Source organism: Nomascus leucogenys, chromosome 3 (genome assembly GCF_006542625.1).
Source record: "Nomascus leucogenys isolate Asia chromosome 3, Asia_NLE_v1, whole genome shotgun sequence".
Taxonomy (NCBI): domain Eukaryota; kingdom Metazoa; phylum Chordata; class Mammalia; order Primates; family Hylobatidae; genus Nomascus; species Nomascus leucogenys.
This window is the reverse complement of record NC_044383.1, coordinates 152,169,773-152,188,294: the sequence shown is the minus strand read 5'-3', so window position 1 is coordinate 152,188,294 and position 18,522 is coordinate 152,169,773. Positions and strand designations below refer to the sequence as shown.

Genomic DNA, 18,522 nt, shown 5'->3' with positions numbered 1-18,522 from the left:
CACAACACAGACAGTCGTGCAGTTCAACACATGAGCACAGGCATGACACTTGAGAGAATGCCTGCAGCAAAGCAGCGGGCCCACGAGCTCAGCCAGGAGGACGATGCTGCTGATTTAATTTTTATTATTATTCAGACCTTCAGTGGCACTGGCTAAGGAGCAGGTCCTCTCCATGTGGAGACCACAGAGCTAAGTCCCCCACGGTCACCTCTGAGACCACCTCTGCTTTCATCTCCATGTGGAGACCACCGAGCTAAATCCCCCACCATCATCTGAGACCACCTCTGCTTTCCTTCCACTCAAAGAGTTTTTCTTTAGATACCTCAGTGAGACAGGTTCGCTTTGCTGTCTTGGAGGTGATTTCTGCCGCGATAGGTCCACTCCCTTCCACATATGTGGGTTTCCTGTGTGACCCTGGCTGGTGAGTGGTGGGTGAGGGCAGCGGGGATAGCCTCGTGGAGACCTCCCACGCTGGTGCGGGTCTTGCCGGTGCAGGGAAGTCTGACATTGCCTTTGCCGACGCTGGGCTACAGGTCCCAGCTTATAGTCTGTGGCTTCAGGAGAGATTCCAGTTCTTATACCCCCTCCTGAGAACCCCAAATTTCCCCAGAGAGCAGGGCTGGCCACGCTGCACATCCAGGCTCCCTGAAAGGGCTCCTGGCATCCTCCTGTCTCTGGGTCCTGTCCTGTAACTCTGGGCTCACAAGTGGCCCATACAGCAGTGCTGCAGGCCAGCCTTTGTGTAATGAACAAGGTCATAAAGTGTTGCCACCCGGCTCTCAGGTGAACCGATGTTTAAAAAGAACGAGAGGCCAGGCTGGTGTGGAGTACCTTAGCAGAGAAAAGCACAGCCAAAACACCACATATATATAAGTCAAAACTAATTGGACTTAGTTTTGTGAGGTTTCTGGGGGGACAGGGGGAGAGGAGATTTGATAATCTTCTGTTTCTTCTATTAAGGCAACAGATCATAAAACCTATCTCATAATATAAAATATTATATATTTTATATCTTTAATTTTTTTCTGGATTTTTGTTGTTGTTGTTTGTTTGTTTGTTTTTTGAGACGGAGTCTCATTCTGTCACCTAGGCTGGAGTTCAGTGGTGTGATCTCAGCTCACTACAACCTCCGCCTCCTGGGTTCAAGCAATTCTCCTGCCTCAGCCTCCCAAGTAGCTGGGACTACAGGCACCCGCCACACCCAGCTAATTTTGTTTGTATTTTAGTAGAGACAGAGTTTCATCGTGTTGCCCAGGCTGGTCTTGAACCCCCAAGCTCAGGCAATCTGCCAGCCTCGGCCTCCAGAAGTGCTAGGATTACAGGCGTGAGCCACCACGCCCAGCTCTTCTGGTCTTAATCACCGCAAATTTAAAAAACAAATGGAGAAGCTGAAAGAAAAAAAAAAATAGGAGAAGAGAAAAGACATAAAAGGAATGATCCAAAGATGGAGATACAAGGAGGGGCCAGAAGAAGAAGAAATGAGACCACGTTGGGCTTGCCTTGCTCCAGCAAACTGCCCCCCCCCGGCCCCGTTCCCTCCCACCATCAGCCCTAAGACAGAAGCGCCACTCCCAGTGGCCTTTGCTGACCCTGGCAGGGTTGGTGGCTCTGGCTGGTGGCTCTGGCTTCGGTGTCTTCTCAGCACTCCTGGCTTGCCACTGCTCTAACATCTGCCATCTTTTATCGTCACTGTTTGTCTCTGTGAGTGTCTCCTGGCACATGGAGTGTCTTAAACACCAGTCACCTTACCCAAGATGCCCCAGCACAGACAAAAGTGCCTGCACCCAGCCAGGCCTCCAAGGGACCCATGAGGGAGTGAAGACACCAGGGTGGAAGCAGAGAGGCACTCACACCCAGACCCAGTGCCCAGCAGCCTTCACACATCCTGGAGTCCCCACCCTCCCTGTCCCTAGAGTCTGAAGAAGAGGATATTGAGAGCTTCTGAAGGAGGCCTGGCCCAGCACTGCCCGGCACGTCAACACACCAGGCACTCTCCTCCCACGTGCCTCCCTGGGCACAGGACATTTCTTACTGAATTGTTCACTTGTTTGCTGGGATCGTCCCACATTCAATGTCTCGTGACAGCTGGGGAAGGGGTCAGGCTCCAGAACTGCTGTGTCACTCTGGAGCCCGAGGCAGGGCTGGCTGTTGCAGTGGTGACCACAAGCTAAGGCTGCCTGGCCATCTTCACAGTTGATCTCAACCCGACAATCTCCAAGCCGGGCAGGAAAGACTGTATTCTTTCTGTGCACAAAAGTGAAAACTAAAGCTCGGAGAGCCTAAGTGTCGGGCTCAAGATCACATGATAGTCCCAGAAACACATTCTTATTTAGTCCCACCCGCCCGCGTGGTGACCGGCTGCACACAGGCAAAGGTCTCAACTCTGGAGGCCCCACGCTTCCCACACGTCCGTGGGTGGCATCAGAAGTGACTTCTGAATTCTCATTTGCAGCTAAGAGATGGGCCTTGGGTGGCCTTTCAAGTCGTATCTTACCCAAGCCTTGTAAGCGGATCGGTGCAGAGCCGTTGTACGTGTGAGGGGCCTTGTTTTAAAAGAAGGCTGAGACCCTGGAGGCCGCGTGCCGGGGGAGTGGTCCTCATGTGTGGGCGGCCATCCGTCCCCTGGAGGTGGATGTGTGCTGGGATCCCTTCCCGAGGAGCCGCATCCACAAGTGCTCTCCCCAGACCTGGAAGGAAGGATGCCTGTGCCAGGGGCGGGAAGTCAGTGTCCCTGAATAAAATTCCGTGTCTGAAATTAGGAGCTGGTACCTGGAGAAGAATGTGCAAACCTGGTGGCCAGCTGCGTGGTGACGTTTGTAGAATTTCCAGCACTCCTCTATGCCAGGCTGGAACCAGTTTCTAGAAGGATATTTGGGCTGTGTTTTGTAAACATCTAAAGCATCTCTTGAGCACTCTGGTTTCGTGAGACCACTTTATCCTTCTCCCGTTTCTTAACCACAGGCACGGAATGTTCTGGACATCCCACCTCAGGTGCCTTGTGATGTGTCCTTATGCCACCATAGCAAACACGGATGGTTCTGAGCTCAGGCTCTGCTGCTTGCAGCTGGACCGTTCACCTGTAGATGGTTGTGAGGAGCTGTTTTGAGACTGAGATTCTTGGCACTCGGAGTTGGGTGCAGCACACGGAGTGAGAGCAGCTCGGATGAGAGGGCATGTGTCTGTGCACGCAGGGACCTCCACACACGGGCATGGATCAACACGGCTCTCCGAGACCCGGCCCCTCCATACCCTGCAAAGCCAGGCCCTCTACCACTTCAAGTCATCCATCTCAGGGCAGGGCTTGTCCTCGCCTATTTTCAGATTAAAATGTTAGCTTGCTTTTGGTGCCCTGTTAAGAATGGTGATCGGCCAAGTAAACTTGAAATCGAGGCTCCTGTCACCAAGGGTCTCCCCAGAGTCTCCTCCTTACCCTGCCCCCAGTACCACTGGCCTCCTAGAGGCGCGTCCTGCCTGTGCTGGGGCCGCCACTCTTTCCAGATTCCTTAGCTGTCCCTTTAGACAGGGCTTCTCAGCCAGCACTGTTGAGGTTGGGACTGGCCATTTCCTTGTTGTGGGGCGCCCTGTGTGTCATAGGATGTTTAGCAGCATCCATGCTCCCTCAATGGACGCCTGTGGCACCAGGGCCCCCAGGCATGACAGCCAGAAATGTCTCTCGTCATTAGGAAATGTCCCCTGACAGGCAGCGGTGACCCCGGTTGAGAAGCACTGCGTTACGTCTGTCCAATTACCTTCCCAGAAGCACTGGGCCTGCAGCCAGTGGACCTTTGGCTGCATCTCCTCGAGCCCCTCTGTGCCTGTCTGCAGCCTGGTCTCGGCGCCAATTGGGAAAGAATCTTTTGGAGTGCCCTCCCTCCCCCAGTGTGTGTACTTGACTGTGGGACCCCAAGATGAACCTCAGCTTTTCTCAGTTCACCATGGAAGCCTTGGCCAGCCTCAGTGCCGCTCAACAACACAGCAAAAGTTTTACTGTAAATAACGTCCCAAGAAACTCATCAGCAAAACCTGAGTCAGTAATGCCTCCGCACTGGAGAGTGCCCGGGCAGCTCCGTTCAGACGATCAGACTGAGATGATCTCCCTTCTCCACAGAAAAGGGTGGATAAGGGGATGGGAAAGGCAGCAGAACCCCATGGCTGGTGGAGGCTGCAAAGTCCACACCTCCCCCTCAGCATCACCCCACCATCAGCAGCACCTTCATCACTAAGAAGCAGTTATTGAATATTCATGGGTGTTGTGCTGGGTGTTCTCTGGCTGAGTAGATGGTTGGGGGCCTCCCACCATATGGATGGAGGAAGAAGGGGAGGAGGAGAGAGAAACACAAAGCAGTGGACGCTGATCACAAGGGAATCATCTTCAAAAGCTAAAAAGAAATCACCAGACCAGGCGGGGTGGCTCACACCTGTAGTCCCAGCACTTTGGGAGGCCAAGGCGGGTGGGTCACTTGAGGTCAGGAGTTCAAGACCAGCCTGGCCAACATGGTGAAACCCTGTGTCTACTAAAAAAAATACAAAAATTAGCCAGGCATAGTGGCACACACCTGTAGTCCCAGCTACTTGGAAGGTGGAAACAGGAGAATCACTCGAACCCAGGAGGCGGAGGTTGCAGTGAGCCGAGATCGTGCCATTGCACTCCAGCCTGGGCAACAGCAAGAGACTCCATCTCAAAAAAAAAAGAAAGAAAGAAAAAGAAATCACCAAACAAATGTATGCAAGATACCAGTCCATCAGCAAAAAATAAATGATATCTGGGCATCTGGACAGGCACCATTTGTGTAACAAGGATTAAACGGTGTGTATGGGATGACAGCTTTCTCATTTCACGTAGCCAGAAGGCTTGTCCTTGGAAATGGGGTTTCATAGTGCTATTAATAGACTCAAGAAAGAAAGAAGAAAGAGCAGAATAGGAAAGGAGTTCCCTTTGCTAATACCATTCTATTCTGAGAGATATTTCAATGTGTATGATCAGCTTATAAACTTTCATCCTGTTTTACCAGATGCACAGTTCATCTGCCAGTCAGAGCATTCTGGCCTTTCCAGTTTAATTACACTTGTCTCTTTTTCAGTTCTCATCTGGACCCCCTTCCGCTTGCTTTTTATTACTTTTGTATTTATTGATTGCCTGCAGCCTGTCTGCTCTGAGTTCCCTCACTTACTCTGTGCACAGAATGGACAGCACATTTTAATGTGACAGAACAGGCTTCAAACGTCAGAACTGGTGGAGAAGTTTCCATTTCTTTTATAATGTTGTTTTCAGAAAGCAGACTGGTAATATTAATAAAGCCTTAAATGCATTCATTTCTTTAAGATTATAATTTCACTCCTAGCAGCCTATCATAAGAATAAATCCAAATCTTAGGAAATCATCTGTGCACATTTCAGTAGTACTTATAATAGCAGAAAGTTGGAAATGTCCTAAGTGTACAGCAATAGATAGACTCACTATTACATTTTGGCATATCCACGTTTGTTAAGTGACATTACAAAGATTTCATCATAACCACTGAAAGTTTTATATTATTCTGTGAAAAGTTAGTATACAAAACCTTATCTGTGTTTTTGAAACAAAATAAAAAACAGCTTGTAAAAAGTACTAGGAGGAACTAACAAATGTTAATTTTGGATATCTTTGGGTAATGGAATTCTGCGTGATTATTTTGGTCTTTCTACTTTGTGTATCTCCTGAGATTTTCAAACTGCAAAGGACGAATGAATGCTGGAGGATGAATTCTAAAAGGGCAGAGACACATGCAGTAAAAAATAAAGATGAGAGAGAATTCAATAAGACCATGGAAACACCTGCTTCCCCGTAATTTAAACTGACTTGAAAGACACCGAGTAGGATTGATCCTTGGGCACATTCCACTTAGATTCAGGATCTTATTTTTATGAAAAGATTGGTTGCTGCTGCAGCCCTAGTTTCTTTTGTGAGAAGCAGTCAGCTGTGCACCTTGCTCTGATGAGACCATTCCGGGCCACTGCTTCCAGAGTGTGTGTAATCACCACTGCATGTGCCCGGGGGAGTTGGCGCAAGAAAGAAACCCATGCTCAGAAAAGGCTGTGCTGCGTCCCCTCCTCATCTCAAGCTCCGTCCTGGCAGGTGTCCAGTAATAACACAATAAGGATGTAGGGTGCAGCAGCTGTATCTGAGAGGTTGCTGTGCCATATTGTCCTCGTCAGAGGCTAATGGCTGTGGTCAGGTCTATCTCATGCTGGAAGCACTCTAGCCCCTGCCATCCTGGCATGCGTGGGTGTTCAACACGAGCTAGCTGTTGTCCTCCTCCTCCTAGCTCATCCCTTCCACAACACCCGCCAGGGCAGGACAGGTTCCTAAACCGCATGTAAGATGTGTTCGTCCAAACTGCCTGACCACAGGACCCTGCTCTGCCTCTTTTCTCTGTCATACTCAGTGCCTGCTGGCCTGCCACAGAGTGTGATTATCTGCCACATCTGTCATTTACCCGTCTCACCCACCGAATGGCAAGCTCTGCAAGGCAGTTTTAGTCACTGCTGTACCCCAAGCACGTAGGCCAGTGGCTACAATTGACTGATGGAGATTTTGAATGAGGAAATGGACATGGTAGCAGGCTGCCCTGCTAGGGTGCTCTGCCGTTAAGCCGGGTCCATCTGGATGAGTGAACTCACTGTGCTCTGTGTTGCTCTGCAGTTCGAGATGCTCACGGGGTCCCTGCCGTTCCAGGGGAAGGACAGGAAGGAGACCATGGCTCTCATCCTCAAGTGAGTGGTGTGGGTGGTGTGGGGTGTGGGTGGTGTGGGTGTGTGGGTGGTGTGGGTGTGTGGGTATGTGGGTGGTGGTGGGTGGTGTGGGTGGTGTGAGTAGTGTGGGTGGTGTGGGTGGTGTGAGTAGTGTGGGTACTGTGAGTACTGTGGGTGGTGTGGGTGTGTGGGTAGTGTGGGAGCCACCCTAGAGACCTGCGAGCACCTTCTGACATCAAGAGCTGCTGCCTCTGAACCTGGAACTGTGAAGTTTTAATTACATTACTAGGCTTACAGTGTCAAAGTATTGTAAGCTGTTTCCTAAAAGCCACTGATTTTACACAAAATGGTAGCGCTCTTCCACCAGTAGCAGTGGTAATAGGGTGCTGGGCATTCTAATGACAGTGGGTCAAAGGAGCAGTTGCTGGTTTGTCTCATCCTGCTGAGTGGTTCTGATGAACTCTTCCACCATAGATAGTTTTCCATCAGTAGGTCACTTAGAATGTGTAGTGGCTGGTTTTCAAGCGTGATGATTGGTGACCTCCCAGAAGTAAAGTATAGATGGAAAAAGACACAAGGCCTACAGGGCCTTGTCCAGAGAGACCACAGGAGCAGGGGTCTCCTTTCCCTCCCCACCTGCTAACCCCATTCATATAGCACTCCTGGTTGACCTTGGCAGGACTCGGTATCGTTTTACCATGTGACTGGATACAAACCATTTTCATTTCATTTCAATTCTCATGAAAAATCATTTACTAAGCCAAGGTTTTGCTCTTGGACTGTAGGAAGAAGCCTGATCCCCATACTACCATGCCATAGCATCCTAAATGTGAGCAGACACCACTGACCATCACTGTCCCAGAGCAGACGGAAGGAGGGCAGGAAACAGAGAGGCTGGGAGCCCCTAATCAGTTCCTTCCTAAGTGAGGCCACCCGGTGGAGGAGTCATAAAGCCGTTTGTCCTCATGAGCTGCTCTTGCCAACTCTGCTTGCAAATGGACACGTAACTTTTATAAAATTGAGAATCACCTAAAACACCACCAGCTCGGCTTTTGTAAGCTCGGTCCTTATGTAGATGGAAGGAGAGAGGGGAGTGAAAAAGCTCCATCGTGAGGACCCTTTTGTAAAGCTAAGGAGTGTCTTTTTATTTAATCAGCCTTTTCCTCCATCAGGGGACCTTGAATTGCAGCAGACACTGAGAGCTGCAAGTTAGGACCTTTGCAGTGATTCTCATTGTTTGAATTTTAAGGGAGAACACGTTCTTTATTTTTTCTAAAGTTGGAATAATCCCTGACAGCAAGTCACGGGTGTGGCCTCAGGGCATTCCACTTGGGAGGGATGGAGAATTTCTGGAGGGAGCACCAGGCTCTGTGCGCGGGGTTCTCAGTGTGCTCTGAGGACCCTGGTGACCCTGAGACCCTCCTGGGGTTCACAGGTCCTCCTCTCGCAGGTTTTCTTCATAGCATCACAATAGACTGAGCACAGGGTCCAGCTGTCTCCTACGAGCCAGGAAGAGACCCATCAAAATGCAGAACAATGCCACTAAAGGCTTTTTTTATATGTTTGTTTGAGAAAACATAGATAATTTCCATTAACAATGTTATTTATGTTAATGGGAGTATTATTGTTTTTTAATGATTTTATTATTAAATGACGTTTATTAATAAAAATTTATTAAAGTGAATTAGGAAATGGAAATTATACAAATTTCTCACTTTACTTTCTACTGTGGTAAATATCACAGCTGTAACCCACATAAACATAAGCTCTTTGGTGTCCTCAGTAACTTTTAAAGCATAAAAGGGTCCTAAGACCCACGTGTTAGAGCACGGGCTGCTCTGGGTGACTGCGATTGAGGTCTCTGAATGCTGACTGGGGCCCTCTTTATAGCTTGTCCTTGTTCTCCTAAAATAGATCCTAAAATAGGATCTTGTTTTTCAGAGCCAAGCTGGGGATGCCGCAGTTCCTCAGCGGGGAGGCACAGAGTTTGCTGCGAGCTCTCTTCAAACGGAACCCTTGCAACCGGCTGGGTAAGATTCCCCGGGACACCCTACCGCGGGACACCCCACCGCGGAACACCCCACCACGGGAACATGCAGGGTGCTGCCCCACGAGCTACAGTGGGGATGTGGAGGGCCACCCTCCTGCTCCGCGCAATGCCAACCAAGGTCACTGAAAACAGACCTCACCTAGAGGTTGAAATAGTACTAGTGCCATCTGAGCTCCAGGAAAAAAGGCCCATTCACAGCTTCTAAAACACATAGTTGCTGCCAAAACACCATAAGCGCTTTTCTGAAAGCCACTGGTTTTACCCAAAATGGTAGTGTTCTTCTACCAATCTGACTTCCCTGAGTTTTGAAAGTCTCTAAGCTAAGGACAGAACCGTTGAAAAGCTGCTTCTAATTTACTTCTCCCTAAATTGAGAAACCTCCACATCTATTAAAATCGGGATCTACTTTAACATTAACTACTGATTGATCTTCTTTTTGTGTATGTGACAGTGTATTGAGGATTACTCCATGGGCTGGGCTGGTCTTAGCGAGTGGGCACAGCTGTGTTGTCTCAGAGTCAGACAGCAGCGGGAGCAGGGTGTTTCCGGTTCAGACAGCAGCGGGACCAGGGTGTTTCCGGTTCAGACAGCAGCGGGAGCAGGGTGTTTCCGGTTCAGACAGCAGCGGGAGCAGGGTGTTTCCGGTTATTTTAACAAGAAAACGAAAGGAACACATTAAATTCTGTTTTTTTAAACTCTAACCTCATAGATAAAAGACATATCAGAGGGGAAGGCAAAAGTTAAATCAGGAAATATTTCATTTCGGAAAAAATACTAGATTTTCCTCTCTGCATGCCTTAACCCCAAAGAAAGAAGGACCCATTTAACTTCTTCCCCACATCAGCTTCCATTGCAGGGAACTTTTGCATTAATTTGCAATCCTTCAGTGATTGAAAGTGAAGCTAATCAAGAGTACCTCCCCACTCCACAGTCATATTTCACAATATGAGATAATTGATGTGTAACTGTGATCTTAGAAAAAAGGAGTTAAGGTGATTTTTAAAAATCAACATTGATGTATTTAAAGTACTGAGTAGTAATTCCCATGAGATTTATCTTGTAATGAATTTTCATAGTTGTATTCACCTAATTAAACACATTTACATCCAACTTCTAATCAAGATTTTTATCACGTAAACCACTCTTCCTTCCTGCAGATTCATCTTCATAGTAATTCTTTACTTCATATAAAGATGTCCCATAGTTGTCTTTCTGAGGCAGTTATCCTCTGTGTAAGCAGATATTTTATTCCACTCTACAGACCTTTCAGTGATCACCCACTGTCAGCGCCTTTGTCCACTCAGCCTGTTTTCATTCTTCCACACAACACAGTAAAGCAATTCCTCCTTGTCACCGAGCACCTCTGCATGCCGAGTGTGGCTACCAGGAGAGCGGGTGACACAGTGAGCTCCCCGTGGTGCGGGTGACGTCAGAGCAGGTGACATGGCATGGGTGACGTCAGAGCAGGTGTCACGGTGAGCTCCCCATGGCATGGGTGACGTCAGAGCAGGTGTCATGGTGAGCTCCCCGTGGCGCGGGTGATGTCACAGGGTGTTCTGCCGTCACTGTCCACCAGTCACTGCAGGCCAATCCAGAAAGCCCAGGGCACGTGGGTGTGTGTCAGGAGAGTAAATCCCTGCAACATTTCAGCACCTTGGTAAAACCATCAAATGTTAAATGTATGCACTCTTTTGCCCAGAAGTGTTACTGCCAGAAATCTCTCCAACAGAAATAGCCATACCTGTGTAAAAGGGGTACAAATAAACAGTGTTTGCCAAAGGTCTTCCTGTTTAACGAAGACCTGAAGATGAAGTAAGCACCAATCAATAAGGAAATCATTGAATCAATTATGAAACGTCCACACCACAGCCTGGGGCTGGAGGACGGTGTCTTGGCCATGGCTCTGCCCCATCTGCATTTTGGGCCAGTTAATTCTTGTTTTGGGAGCTGCTCCATGCATTGAGGCTGTTTAGCAGCATCCCCACCCCCACCCCGTGATGATCAAATGTCTCCTGACATTGGCAAAGTCCCCCTGTTTAGAATCTCCACGTTGCTGTTACTGACGTGGAAGGGCCAGGGTCTAGACTGAATTGCAGCCCGCATGGCTGGAGAGTGTAGACTCACCCTGCAGTGGAGCCCGTGTCACCCACACCACAGTGCATCCATGCCAGGGCACATGGAGACACCGATGGACCCAGCCCCCAGCGCCACCTGGCAGGGCCCCATGCTGGTGTCTGTGGAAAGGACTGTGTCCAGTGCATTGAATGAAAACTAGCTAGCAGGTCACTGCACACATTTTACAGCTCTGTCCCCAGTCAAAGGTCTGAGAGGCTGGGGAACTGTCACCCAGACAGAGGCAGCTTCCTTAGAGGGGTATTCACCAACAGTGCTGTGGACAAAGCTGAAGGCCCCAGCAGAGCAGCCCCAAGTCACCGAGATGCCAGCTGGGGGCGATAATGAGATGGGAGGCCCAGGATGGAGAGCACTCAGGACCAGAGAGGAGGATGCCTGGTCAGGACAGAGGGCCCGTGCTGCAGCACACACAGGGGCTCTGCGTGCGTGTGTTCATGCATGTGCGTGCGCGTGTGTGTGTGTGCGTGTGTTCATGCATGTGCGTGCGTGCGTGTGTGTTCATGTGTGTGTGTGTGCGTGTGTTCATGCGTGTTCATGTGTGTGCGTGTGTTCATGCGTGTGCGTGTGTGTTCATGCGTGTGCGTGTGTGCGTGTGTTCATGCGTGTGCGTGCTCACAGGTGTGTGTAGGGTTCATGGCTTAGAGGAACCCACCGACCAAACAGAATTTCTGCCACATTGTTGTTACTGGGACCCCCTCAGCAAAGTCCCAGATGGGACCTGAGATTCCAACCAGGAGTCAGCAGGACTCTTCCTTTTCATCAGTGGTGACGGTCGTCATTAGCCAGGGTCACAGCCACATTTCCAAGAGGTGTGCGGCTCCTAAAGCTGTCTGCACCTTGGCCCTTCACTCGCTGGTCTTGGTGCACACCCACGGTTACACAGTGACTCGGCTCAGGAAACGCAGCAAGGGCTCAGCGCTAACCCTGAGTGCCCAGAGTCCCTATCCACACAGGGCCTGTCATGGGCAAGACCTCACCCCCTGAGGGTAGGGTCCCCAGTGGTGGGAGATGCAGCCTTGGACAGAGGGCCAGCCTGGGCTGGGCAAGGCAGGAAGGGCTTGTGTCCCACCCTGTGTCCCGAAGTTGCCATTTCACTGCAGTTTTCCCAAATCTGGGTGTGGTCTGGCCTTTCGTTTACAGACCCCTGTTCATCACTGTGCGTCTGGGGAGGTGGGAGAGGCGGCGTTTCTTAACTCCGAGGGTGTGTTTGAAGACGGACGCAAGTCGAGAAGCGTGTCTCAGCTAAGCCAATGCATCGCGGTGCCCTGGTTTGTCCAAATGCTATGTCAAAGGTCATGTTTCTGATCTGAGTCTTTCAGGTTGTGAATTAAATTGAGTCCCTTTCATTGCAGTCTCCGTCAGCACTAAGAGCAATGTGGAAGTAACCCTTCCGGGAGGAAGTAACCTTCCCAGCTGGAGGGGATCGGGCTCGCCGGCAGGGGCTTGCTGCCGGGCTCAGCAGATCTCAACCCACTTCAGGACACGCCTGCCTTAGAATCGGGTTTGCAATGCTGTAAGCTACCACAAAATGCACAGAAGCATCTTTGCATGCCGTTTCCACTCATCTCTTAACTCTGAAGTTTGCCCACGTCTAGAGCCCCGGTCTCATTTCATGAGCCTTTTCAGTGTCAGGTCCAGAACTGTTCTTTTCCGTGACCCTAGGTTGCACATTTACTGTGTCTGTGGCTCTCCTCCCTGCATTCTCTGTGCTGCTGGGTGTAAGCACGGCCTCCCCCACACAGCCCTGGGAGGCAGGCCCCATGGGCGGTGGCAGAGGGTGGGTGGACAGCTCCGACGTTCCCCTGCCTGGGCGGATTTCCAATGAACCAGGAGAACAGGTCGTTCTTCGAGCCTCAGGTTTCTCCGGGCACGGTGCTGTGGATGAGGATGAGAAGATGCCTTGGCACTGCACTAAAACAGTCATTATCTGACTTGAATTCTCATGACAGTACTTCAAAGCAGGTCAAACAAGAAACTTACGAAATTCACTTATGAAAATAGATGTATCCATAGGAATTGCTTTTAGCTGCAAGGAATAGAACCCTTAAATAATTTTAAATTTTTTGTTCAGTTAATTTAGTTTTCCAAATCGCGGTTTCATTCTTTTATTAACACACCACGTGGTGGTGGATGAGTTGTAGACACTGGCAGCTGAACTACTGCTGTCAGGAGCCCAGATCTTCCTGTGGCTTCTGTTTCCCATCCTCAGTGCACTGCCTTTTCATCCTTATCCTCGGTGCCTTGTGATGACAATGTGGCTACAACACTTCCCGGAATCACACCCTCACTGCAGGAGAGAAAAAAAGGAACTGGATGAGGCCAGCTGCCTCTGTCCCCTTTATCACAAAAACAAAGCTTTTCTGGAAGCCCCTGGGAGTTCTCTGTACTTCTTGTTGACTGGAACCCTATCCCATGGCACTCGTGACACATGGCACCATAAGGAAGGCAGGAGAACAAGCATCTGTGGTTGGAGGAAGAAAACGAGGGCTGGAGTGGTGGCTTTACTGGCCAGGCAGCTGGCCCAGCCACAGGTATTCACTAAGTGATGAGACCCATGAAGGCAGAGGTTGTGTCTGGCTCTTCTTTGTATCCAGCTCTCAGACCACGCAGAGCCCCTGGTGAATATGAATGCACTAAAGTGAATTGAAGGGATTGCAGTTCTTTGAGGCGCTCTGAAAAGCTCCTTGCCCTGAAGTGCGTGGAGTTGAGTCGGGCCTGACCCTTGGTGCTCCTGCTTCATCTCTATCCATTTTCCCTGTCGAGTGGCAAAGCAGAGAAGACAGCATGGGTTTGCGGGCATGTCATCACACCTTGGCCCCTGCAGTGCCTGCTCAGATGCAGGGGCTCTGCCTGTGGACATGGACGTCATGCTGTTTCTGTGCACTCACCCAGAATTCTTTTTCACAAAGTGTTTTTCTGCTGGTGACTTGCACAATCCTGCATTCTCTTAGCACTTCACACCTGCCAAGTATGCACACCTGTCATCTCCAATCTTCATGACAAGACTGTAAAATTGTGTTCATCATTTTCTGTTTGAGCAAGGCTCTGTTCCAAGGTACAAGGGCTTGTCCCAGGACCCTGTGTGTGCAGGAGTCGGCTCTAGTTGGCACCCGCCCAGCCAGAGAGCAGTGCAGCTGTCGCAGAGGCCTGGGTCCTCCCTTCCCGAATGTGGAAGCACAAGCCCGTTCCTTCTCCGTGGGTTTCTGAGAAGACCACGTATGAGCTTCTCTTATTTAGTGAGGGTGCGATTTGCCCTTACTCTTAAAAAGAGGAAAAAAGGGCCCTGCTCTTCTAATTCTTCATTAGCATGACATTTTCAGTCTTCAAGATGCAAAATGGGCTTTTCTTAATTTTTTCCGATTCTGTAAGAAATCAGGCCTGATTTTTCCTTTCCCCTGAGTGTTTGAGGGCCGTGCTCCTGCTAGAAGTGGTGGATTCTCTGGTGTTGGCGTGGCAGCAGGATGTGTGAGAGCAGGACCCAGGTGGCCACGGCCCCAGCTCTGTGAGCTTCTGGTCTGCGGCCCACAGTGGCATGGGGTTGTCCAGATTCTGAGTTCTAGACCTACTGGGCTGTGGCCAGCTGCACAGCCATGGGCCCTGTCCCTCCTCTACTCTGGGAAATGAAGGTGGGGTTGATGGTCCCTGCAGTTCCTTCCAGCTCCAACAGCGTGCAGCTGCGCGTGTCCTCTCCCCACACACGTAGACGTCCCAGGTGGTCTCTTACCTGGTGTGGCACAAACATGTCCTGTAAAAGTGGCCCCATCGGCCCAAAGGCTCCCCGCGGTCTTCAGGCTGTGAGTCTTGGGGCATCTTGTTACATCTGGTTTTCGAGAATCTCTGCTTTTGAGGCAATTGGACAAGTGTTGGGACTTCTTATTGAAGGTCAAGGCTGCACAGCCACCTTTGTTTAGAACAGTCCCTTTTGGGAGGCAACTAGTTTAAAATGATCCCCCAAATTTGCTTTATGGTGGGGGCGTCCTATAGCATGGCTGTGAAGCACTCTCGGTTTTAGGGAAGATGAAATAGGATGTGATGTCTCTCTCCCTCTCCCCTCCTTCCTTTCCCTCGTCTTCCCTTGTCTCCAGTCCCACCCAAACACACAGATTTCACTTATTGAAACTGGAGAAGTTCATGAAATCTTTCCACTTTACTAATTTGGGTGGGTTTTCCCTCCTCCAACGGCTAACCCTGTGAAGCCAGCCTGAGAGGGTCACACTCATTTCCTCATCATCGCCTGAAGCCTTCTGTGATTGCAGCCAGAATAAGCAAGGCCTCTAGGCATTAACTGAGTGGCTCCCTGTCACTGCTCCTGGCTCTGGTTTCTGAGACAAAAACAAACTATTTAGAAAATTATTTCTTTCCTCGGAGCACAGATACCTGTCCCAGACACAGTGTTACTCAGAGAATTTCCTGGGACAGTCCTCCCCCAGCAAGGGCAGCTGCATTTGAAAGGAAAGGGTGGCATCTCTGAAGTCACCGAGGGCCCAGATCCCAAGATTCATTTGTTTATCTCATTGGAACACATTTGGCTCTTGGACCCCGATAGCTGAGGCAGAATTTCCTGCCAGAAACTGGTGACAACCCAAGTAAAATGAGAAAGAACCAAGACTTCCAGTGTACTTGTGTGTGCCTACAGCAAAACAAAGAGATGCATGTGCATTCTCCCGTCTCATCAGAGAACTCAACAGAGCCCTCCACGCTGCAGCATGTACTTTTAAGATCGATCAGAGAGGTATACGTACAGTCCACCATCTCATCAGAGAACTCAGCAGAGGCCTCCACTCTGCAGCACATACTTTAAGATCTATTAATTCAATTTCAAAGGGGACCTTGGCTTGATTCCAGAGCAATGTCAGACATCAGTATCGTTTTTAAAAGCCACAAATTAGAGCTGAGCCTTCATGGCTTATTTATTTCTAATCTTTGCAACAACAAAGACCACTTTGAGCTTTGCTCAGTCTTAATTAAAAATTGAAAAGGCTTTTCAGGAAAATTCCCTATAGCTATGCTTGTATTTCTGATAACAGTACTTGACCTGGCCTTTTAAACTTGAAAAATGAGCTATCTTTTATTCATAACTCAATTCTTTTATACTTTAATATGGAATGAGGGTATAATTCTCTTTTCCTGCAGAGAATTTCCCAGAATTCCACTGTAGCTTAAATTCAGCATTTTGTGAAAATCCCAACTTACTTGTTTTCATTGAATTTTGTATAGAATTTTTATTCTATAGAAAAATTGGACGAAGAGCATCAAGGTTTAGAAAAACACTAGAAGAAAGATATGTATATAAAATTGGCCAGACATTGTGGCTCAAGCCTGTAATCCCAGCCGAGGCGTGTGGATCAGCTAAGGTCAGGAGTTCAAGACCAGCCTGGCCAACATGGCGAAACCCCATCTCTACTAAAAATACAAAAATTGGCCAGGCGTGGTGGTGCGCGCCTGTAATCCCAGCATTTTGGGAGGCCCAGGCAGGCGGATCACTAGAGGTCAGGAGTTTAAGACCAGCCTGGCCAAAATGGCAAAACCTCATCTCTACTAAAAATATAAAAATTAACTGGGTGTGATGGTGGGTGCCTGTAATCCCAGCTACTCAGGAGGCTGAGGCAGGAGAGTTGCTTGAACCCAGGAGGCGGAGATTGTGGTGAGCTGAGATCGCGCAACTGCACTCCAGCCTGGGCGAAGAGCAAAACTCTGTCTCAAAAAAAAAAAAAAAAAAAAAAAAAAAAAAATATATATATATATATATATATATATAAAATCACAATCTTAAGGAGTATAAGATTCTTGCTTGTCAGGTCCAAAACATCTAGCGAGGGCTGAGGATTTTTCCTAAAGCCCTCTCTATCTTGTGAAGGGGCTATTTAAAGCATGGCACTTGTTGCTTTCCGTGAATGTTTTTGTGCTTTTGAATCAGCCAGTGCCTGCACAGTTCTTCGTGATATTTCATGTCCTTACTGTCTTCATGGAGGTCTAGCCCATTTTTACCTCTCAAGTTAGCACAGAGGCACACATTTGGCAATCCCCATTGTTGGCGATAGGAGAGCAGTTTCCCAACTTCCAGGTGAAGCGGTGTGTTTGTCTCATTTTTCATAAGTCAACCTGAAAAACCTCTACAAAAGTAAAGCACATGCGCCTCACCCGAGTAATTCCACCTCAAATAATATATCCTTCAAATATATTCACACAAGTGCACAGAGAGATATGAGAAGCTGAAACCCACATCACCCAGGGACGGTTAACTGAATTACCGTCATCTACACAGGAGATACTATGCAAGTATTGAAGAGTGACGTCATTCTGCGTGCACTAACATGGAAGGATGTGTACGTTAAAAAAAGAAGTGTTAAGTAAAAATAGCGCATTGCAGCACAGAACGTTCAGACTGATCCTGTTTGTGTTTTTAGAAGCAAGGGAGGTAAGCAAAGAAAAATTCTGCAAACACAGGCAAGCAGCTCCTACAGCGGGTGCTTCTCCCCGGAGGGACAGGCAGAGGGGAGCTTTTCCTTTCACCTCATTCATGCCAAGAGTTGGACTTTTTCTGCCAATATGTATTATTTTTATGATTGAAAACCCAGTTTTTAAAAAGCTGTTTTAGGGAGAAACATTTGATGCCAGAAACTTCTCTGTAACGTGCTAGCATGCGCCCCACCTTGGGCCACCCCCTGGCAGTTAGCAGGACCATGCTGCCACTCCCCATGCTTTTCGGGCAGCTGACGAGTCACGCTGCCATCGCACTGTGGCCAGGGCCGCCCCCCGGCAGATCGCAGGACCACACTGCCACCTCGCCGTGACTGGGGCCACCGCCTGTCCCCAGCATCGCCTGCTGCCCCTTTCTCGTGGCTCTTGGGCAGACGCTGGGTGCTTTCATCTAGAGCAAGCGTAAGTGGATAATGGGCAGTCTGGCCCGTGCCTTCCCTCACTTGCCTTCCCTCACTCGTGGGCTAGGCTCTGGGGACCCATGAAGCCACAGTGTGGCCTCGTGCTCATGGGCTCTCTGACAGCAAACAGCAAGGCCAGCTGCAGCCCAGACGTGCACAAATGCCTGCGGCCAGGGCAGAGAAACAGATGAGGCACAAAATGGATCTCAGCAGAGGGGAGAGGGCCTGATGGAAGGGGAAGAAAGAGCAGCAGCGAAAGAGGAGAAGGGAGCATGTGGGACAGGCTGGAGTCCAGGGCAGGGCACAGAAGCAAAGCGAAGCCAGAGCCAGGTGCTCAGACCCACCCCACCCACCCCTTCCTGGCCGTGTGGGCCTGAGCGGATGGCTTCACCTCTCTGTGCTTGCTTATTTATTCTACGAACTGAGGGTAATACCAGCACCAACATCATGAAGCAGGTAGGAGGATTTGAGGAGGCAGAACAGTGCCTGATGTGTGGGAAACACTGTAATGGGTCTGACAAGTAAACATGTAAATAAGCAGAGAGCACCCGTGTGCAGAGGCCTGTGGCCGGGAATGGTGTCCAACCCCCAGGCCTCATTGCTTCCTGCTCATCTGACTCTTTTCTTTCTCTGCCACTTGGCTGTGGGACAGAACAGAGAAACGTTATCTGATGCACAATGACCGAGGAGCCACAATTCTGAGAGTTTTCTGGAGAAAACCATCGT

General features: G+C 49.4%; 1 protein-coding gene across 5 annotated transcripts in view; it reads left to right on the top strand.

The window, feature by feature from the left end:
- The window catches only part of RPS6KA2 (ribosomal protein S6 kinase A2), a 445,645-nt gene that overhangs the window by 363,615 nt on the left and 63,508 nt on the right, over nt 1–18,522 (top strand). For all 5 annotated transcript variants that reach the window (XM_030809959.1, XM_030809960.1, XM_030809958.1 and 2 more), the window contains 2 exons: nt 6,683–6,753; nt 8,674–8,762. In XM_030809959.1, coding sequence (XP_030665819.1) covers nt 6,683–6,753; nt 8,674–8,762 — 160 coding nt within the window. The remainder of the gene's footprint in view (nt 1–6,682; nt 6,754–8,673; nt 8,763–18,522) is intronic.